The sequence below is a fragment of the Vitis vinifera genome, chromosome 12 (genome assembly GCF_030704535.1).
Source record: "Vitis vinifera cultivar Pinot Noir 40024 chromosome 12, ASM3070453v1".
In the NCBI taxonomy this organism is placed as follows: domain Eukaryota; kingdom Viridiplantae; phylum Streptophyta; class Magnoliopsida; order Vitales; family Vitaceae; genus Vitis; species Vitis vinifera.
Window position 1 is genome coordinate 6,361,573 of NC_081816.1, and position 7,345 is coordinate 6,368,917.

At 35.4% G+C, this 7,345-nt stretch overlaps 1 protein-coding gene across 1 annotated transcript; it reads right to left on the reverse strand.

Moving 5' to 3' along the window:
- Positions 1 to 2,491: 2,491 nt before the first annotated feature.
- On the reverse strand, positions 2,492 to 7,091 carry LOC100251662 (probable tyrosine-protein phosphatase DSP4). The gene is made up of 5 exons (XM_002275407.5): positions 6,613 to 7,091; positions 6,404 to 6,497; positions 3,302 to 3,359; positions 3,161 to 3,204; positions 2,492 to 2,992 (listed from the first exon to the last, which is right to left on the reverse strand). The coding sequence occupies exons 1-5, from the start codon at positions 6,861 to 6,863 to the stop codon at positions 2,807 to 2,809; spliced, it is 633 nt and encodes a 210-aa protein (XP_002275443.1). The 5' UTR covers positions 6,864 to 7,091; the 3' UTR covers positions 2,492 to 2,806.
- Positions 7,092 to 7,345: the final 254 nt, after the last annotated feature.

Here is a 7,345-nt window from a genome sequence, read left to right on the forward strand (position 1 = left end):
AAGCAAGGAACATATGGTATGTAAACTTTAAAAATCCATATATGGTCTAAAGCAGGTCTCTAGACAATGGTATCTTAAGTTCCATGAAATTCTCATCACTTTTGGTTTCAATGAGAATCTAATGGATTAATGGATATACCTTAAGATCAGAGGGAGCAAAATTTGTATTATTGTATTGTATGTTGATGATATGTTGCTTGATAGCAACAATATGGGAATGATTTTTGAGACCAAACATTTTTTTATCCAAGAATTTTGATATGAAACATCTTAGTGAAGCATCTTATGTGATAGGAATTGAAATTCATCGAGATAGATCACGTGGATTATTAGGATTATCCCAAAAGAACTACATTGAAAAAATTCTTAAAAGATTCAACATGCAAAATTGTTCTAGCAATGTTGCTCCCGTTGTGAAATGGGACATATTTTGTGAACTTCAATGTCCCAAAAATGATCTTGAAAAGAAACAAATGGAAAAAATTATTTTGCTTCTACAGTAGGGAGTATCATGTATGCTCAAGTTTGCACTCGACTAGACATAGCTTATGTGTTAGGCATGCTTGGTCGATACCAAAGTAATCTAGGTATTGATCATTGGAAAGCAGTAAAGAAAGTATTGTGTTATTTGCAAGGGACTAAGGACTACATACTTACATACATAAGAACAAATAATCTAGAGATTATTGGTTATTCTGATTCTGATTATGTCGGTTGTAAGGATATCGGAAGGTCTACATCTTGCTATATTTTTATGTTATCAAATGAACCTATTTCATGGAAGAACCATAAACAATTATTGATAGCTTCTTCTACAATGGAGGCAAAATATGTAGCATGTTATAAAGCCACATGTCATGCAATATGGTTGAGAAATTTTGTCTCAGGGCTTCATGTTATTGATTCGATAATGAGACCATTTAGAATATATTGTGATAATAGTGTTGTTGTGCGATTCTCTAAAAATAATAAGCCTACAGGAGGATCAAAGCACATTAATATTAAGTATCTGGCTGTAAGGGAGAAAGTTCAAAATGGAGTTGTCTCTATTGAACATATTAAAAATACACTCATGTTGGCAGATTCATTGACAAAGGGTCTTCCACATAAGCTTTTCATGGATTATGTTGCGCACATGGGCTTGATGGCAAGTTTGCCAATTTTAGATTGATTGAGAGTGTAATGTATGTGATCTCATTATAATGAGAATAAAGTTCTTAATTATGATTTATTGATGATTATTATGTTACTTTTATACATCAATTTTGTGCACAATCTAGATGTTTAAAAGTTGATGGGACCATTATGTGAATGAATTAGCATTTTCACCTTAATGTTGCTAATGTCATAAAAGTCATTGATTCATGTTAATGGAGATGCTAGTACTATAATCCTTAAAGAATATTGGATTGTTGTGTGATCCAATCATTTCAATGATTCGGTGTTAGTGGTTCCATGAAATATAATCTTAACGTAAAGGATGTCTATTTTTGATAAATTGTTATAACCATATTATGTTTTAATCTATTACAAATATAATTATGTAGGCCAAGTGGAAGATTGTTAGCTTTTTTCCTATAATGTGTGGCCATATATAATTATATTTGTGTAAATATTATTTAAGGGTATCAATTAATAGATAAGTGAATCAATTGATCGGGTATCTAAGAATCTTATGTATGGAAGACTCAAATTATATAATGGGGGTTAGAAAATTTAATTTATATAAATATGGTGTTACAACTTTTGTAACTCCATCATTATGAAATTTAATTTGTACATTATGTTTATGAGTAATAGAGGAAAATGGAAAAGTATAACCTATACAATTATATAGATGCATTCAAGTTCATAACCCACCATTACCCATTAATTTGTATATAACGGTTGTAAATAATGAGTATAACTCACATACAGTCTTTTGATAGGAAGACTAAGAGATGCACAACCTTTTATAAGTTAAGGTCCCAAGCCACACTCTCATTCTTATGTCCTTTTGTTTTATTGTTAACAACATATATCACATAAGCAGGATAAATTGTGTGACAATGAGTAAGAATATATATATATATATATAAAGTTAATAAATTATTTTTATATATTATTTAAAAAGATCGCAACTGTGTGACAGAGAGTAAGAATTGCTACCGTCATACTTGTTGCTATCGAATTCCCAACCCCTAATATGATTCATGAGTAGGCCAAAGATGCTAACCCTAACATCACCCAAACCAATCACTAATCAGACAAGGCACTGCTAGACCCCTTTTTCTTTTGCCTGTTCTTTTTAAACTTTAGTTATGCAGAGAATGATTATCGTAGAATATTGTTCCCCCCTAGGATTTCTCACTGATGGGTGATAGCCGCGCTTCCAAAGGGTCTCTAAGAACTAAAATGCAGTAGGATATACACTTGGGACGAAATTTTATTAGTTATCCTTCTAAATTCACAACGAATGGCAAGAGAATCTTTTTAAGTGGAGAAGGGGATCTGCAACATAACTACAAGGCTTAAAATATATTCATCATGGAACATGATTCAGAATCTCAGAATATCTACAATAACTGTTACATATATATAGCAGCAAAATGCAGGCTACATAGCAGAGAGAATATGCGGAACGAGGTAGGCCTAAAACTTGCTTTATTATCATCCTAAGAAGGAAAAAAGAAGCATTATCCCTTCACTGCTGAGATGCATTTCCAGGAACTCGTCAACTTTTCTTCTTTATTAAAAAGCAGGAACTAGAAGTAAATCTCTTCCCAGTGGTAAAGGGAAGTAAAAGCCTTCCAGGATTACCAATTGTTTACCTCTTTGAACATGAAAATGAAATTGGTAGGTGCTTCATGCTTGAGACATCAAACAACTCCATAAACCTTTGATCCGAAACTCTAGCTTTAGCAGCTGCGAACCGCTGGTACTCATCAAAAATAGATGACAAGCACCATTTTTGCAATTTTCTTAAGCATCCCACAACGCAACCTGTCCGGTGCTGAACAACAAGATGAAAGGCAAACGCCATATACATCTTATAAGGTTTTTGGAACTTAAAATGAGGTGTGAATTAATGAAACAACTCAAACTTCACTTTCGGGGGGAGAACAAGGAAATGAGTTTGTGTGAAATTATATATTAAAAAAAATAAAATTCATGCAGATACCTTCCCTCTTTTGCAATGGATTAGAAGTGGATGATTCCTTACATCTACATAGCAAACAGGTAAAATGCAGATGTAAGCAAAATTGTAAACAAACTATGCTCTAATTAGACCATAAGAAAAATGTTGAAGCGCTTGTATTACCAAGAACAACTTTTAGCGCTTCACGGATTGTATCCTCTGGGATGTTCACAAAAGGCTCCTGAATGCAAAATTTCAGATATCAAATTTGTAGCATTAAATATCATTTCAAATCACAATATTTCCTTCACTGTATAGGAAATCAAGTATGTCATGTACAAGACAGACTTCCAAATTACTCCTAGTTTAATAACAAAACCCAACCAAAAAAATATCAGTCCCAAAGTTCACAAGCTTGGCCATCACAAAATCATTTGGTTGAACCTGTAAAGTTCATGACTGTCTTCTGTGTCACTGTATATATTGTTTCTCCAATTGTGAGATTCATTAACACCATCACTGACTGGAAAACTTTTGCTGCATGCTGCATGCATTTTTGGCATAGGCGCCAGTAAGTTCCTTTAACACCCTAACTGTCTCTAAAAAGCAACTTACTGCTCATTTTGACCGTCTCTTGTCAATGAGCTCCCCATCCCCCATAAAAAACCTTGACAAAAGAACAAATGCTTCCCTCTTTTTCATTAAACATTTCAGAAAACTTGAGTCTGCAACCTCATTGATTATCTAAAAGTGTATCATGTGTCATGTTCACCTGAGAGCATTTTCTCCATCCCTGTCAGCGTGAAAGTGGTTTCCATGTTTAAATGATTTCATACCTAGAAGCAACTAACACTCAATTCTGTGTGGTACAAGATCATCATGTGACAATACTTTGGTTCTCAAATGATTATTGTTTTACTGGGATGTATATAGTGGTTCATGATTGGTGCTGACATAATCCTATACACTTAACTCTGTAGAACTTATACTCTATCCAAGAATGTCCTTGCATTTAGAAGTGCACGGTAACCATATTTTATGTTCCAAAAGGAACAAATGTACAAAGAAGGCCCACTCAAGGGAAATTGTAAAACCAAATTAAGTTGCAACATTCCCACGCTAAAAGGAAGGGTGCAATTGGGACAACAAAACTTGGTATCATAAAACCTATTTTAAAAAACATTCAGTGCTATTAGTAAAATTAGACATGATGTTCTTCAGATTTGATATCAATAGCGAACATATTCTAATTTGGTTTCTTTTTCTAAATCCTGTCAGATTATTGAATCAGATTGGATTTGGATAATTTCTCATGACATCCAGTTCAAGCCCACCTTATCTAGTCCAATTCAATCCCCTTCCAGGCCTACCAAGGAGCATACAACGCCAATCTTGTGACAAATAGCAACAGAAAAGGCATGCTGATAATTCCCAAGAGGTAAATGCAAATGCACTATAATGACATTCCTATGGTCATGGATACTTATGCACTCATTGGATCAGGTGCCAATACCTTTGACAATAATGTCTACACAAGGTAAAACTGCACCTATGACTTAACAATCTTTACTAGGACAATGTCTAATGTCTTGACTCTATGTAGATGGGTGCTATCCCCATGCGACCTTCCACCTCATCCACAAATGTCAAAACCCCATGCATAATTAAGTTTTAATGAATTAAGATTAAAGGCTTGAGAAGTTTAGGGAGTATGCAGTCGTGCAGATTTTTGGTAATCTGATCAAAAGGATAAAAACTCCTAAGTAGGATACAACTATCGCTGCCAGCCAAGCCTGAAGCTCTTTGCATGCCTAGCACAAAGTTTTAGTGGGTTAGACTGGGGTCAGGGTTTCAGGCCAAAATTTTGAGTTTGGGCTGAAACCCTGACCCCAGTCTAACCCACTAAAAACTTTGTGCTAGGCATGCAAAGAACTTCAGACTTGGCTGGCAGCTTACACTAGCCCAGCCAAGGCCCAATATCTAAAGCACCAAATGCACATAATTATTATTATATCCTAATAAGGGTTACACAACTAAATACTTAGGTAATCTTTTGAACTAATTAATTTAATTCAATAATTATGCAAACTAAAATGGAATAATCTGGGTAAGAAGAAATATAACTTGAGTAGGAATGACTGACATGTTTTAATATTTCTCTGCATTGATCTACATCTAATGATGAACAATGGTAAAAAAACTACATAGAGGAAGCATATTCTTTAGAAAAGAATAGTCCATTTGATCTGAGCCTAGAGCTGAGCCTACATTTGGTACATTGGGTTTGAGTTGGGATACCACTGGCCTGGACTGGACTGGCCAGCCCAAGCCACCCCATTGTGCAGCCCTAACTCTGGATAATATTTAGTAAAATATATTTCACTAGAAAGACATTTTAGTACATTTTCAGAGAGATACGTTTAAATTGAACACAAAGAAAGAAAATTCACGACCTTGTTAATTATCAACTTTCACTCCATCTACAAATAGGCTCATAATATAAGTACAGGGCAGAAACAAACAAAAAGAAGGAAGTGGTAGACAGGACAAAGAAGCAAGAATTATACTTTCCACATAAGGTAACCTTGAGTGGTCCTTACTCTTAAGACGAACTTTCAAATTTTCTAAATCTAAAAACAAACAATGCATGGATACTAATCAAGTTAAAGAATATATCCATGGAATATTTAGAGAGCAAACTCATGTGATACTGTAAATTCACATGTCATCAGGCCACAAGGGTGCCATATTTCATGATTCTTCATTCAAAATTAAAAACCACTCAGAATGTTTATGTTGGCTAATGTGTTTGATCTATATAAAAAGGATGATCAAATACAAATCAATGTCAATATGATGGAAAGAATCAAGGAACATGAAATATTTGAGTTATGCCTCCTTTTGATACATTTAATGCTATCTTCTTATGTCAAAACAAATGCTAGTTTAATCAATTAAAGTAATGATATTTGAGAATCATTGCAACTAAACAAACTACCAGCAAAGATTTAGGTAATGCAAATAATACACGACACAACAGCTTCAGTGCCTCCGCGAGATTTGATTTTATCACATTCTTTCAATTTCCTCCAATTCCATTGAAAAAATGACAGTTCAGTCTGATCTTCAATTCTCCGATCAGTCCTAATTCACTTATACTCAAACTAAACTGAATATAACAAGAAAGCATCTCCACCTGTTAAAGCTTCATCATAGATGAACTCAAAGCAAGTACCTCCTTCCAAATTCATTTAAACAAACGATTCAATGAGGACGAAAATATACCTTATATCCTTCAATTCCAAACTGAAAAAGCTTAATCCCATTCGACTTGAGGAACTCATTATTCGCCTCCGGATACGTCTCCGGGCAAAGGTATCTAAATGAAAATTCAACCAAAAAAAAGAAAAAGAAAACCAAAACCCTAAATTAACATTTCTCAGTTCAAGATCAGAGCCTAAAACGAAGCAAAAAGGGCTCAAATTCAGACTCACATGATTGAACGGAGACCTAGGGTTTGCAAGAAGGCGAAGTTGGCTGTGTCGGGAAAACCTGAGCGGAAGATGCCGTTATCGACCATGGCGAAGTTGAGAGGTGGCGTGAATAGCTCTTCACCATCTCTGTCAAGCTCATCTCCGGCGGCGACCAGAGCCTTGGACGGAGACAAGTGGTCGACGACCACGACGGAAGCGACCTCGATGGTTTTGCACATGTCGTCGGTATCGTGACTGTTTTCTAGTTTCATGAGTTTTTCTTCTAGTAGAATGTTTTTCTTTTCCTTGCGGTGCTTGCAGTGGTGGTGGGAGCTGGTTTTTATAGGCAGTTGAGGAGGGACTGCGCAGCGGCTGTGGTTGGCGGTGGTGGCGGCATGTAAAGCGAGGAGGGACGGCCAAGAAGAGGGCGCTCAAATGTGGGTCATCTAGAAAAAGGGACTTTTCATTTTGGAGTTTTTAGGGGAAGATTTTATCCACCACACCTATCTTCAGCGCGTGCAAACAACGCCCTTATGTAATCCCTTGCCCCCACTACAAAAGCAAAATTATTGAGCGAGTACCTAAATTTTTTTTCCAAAATAAAATGCATTCATACTGCATATTTTCAAAGGAGCAAAGCCAAAGTCATACAAGAATATGACTTACATTAATTTTTAAACAATACAAGCAAAGAAAAGTAGAAGCTTGTTACATCAAACCCATGTGAGGAATTTTCCTTCCAAAGATTTTAAAT

Coding starts and splice junctions, on each gene's coding strand:
- LOC100251662 (XM_002275407.5), bottom strand. CDS start 6,863: ATGAAACTAGAAAACAGTCACGATACCGACGACATGTGCAAAACCATC. Junction 6,498..6,612: donor CTAGGTCTCCGTTCAATCAT/GTGAGTCTGAAT, acceptor ATTTTCATTTAG/ATACCTTTGCCCGGAGACGT. Junction 2,993..3,160: donor TCCATTGCAAAAGAGGGAAG/GTATCTGCATGA, acceptor CTTGTTGTTCAG/CACCGGACAGGTTGCGTTGT.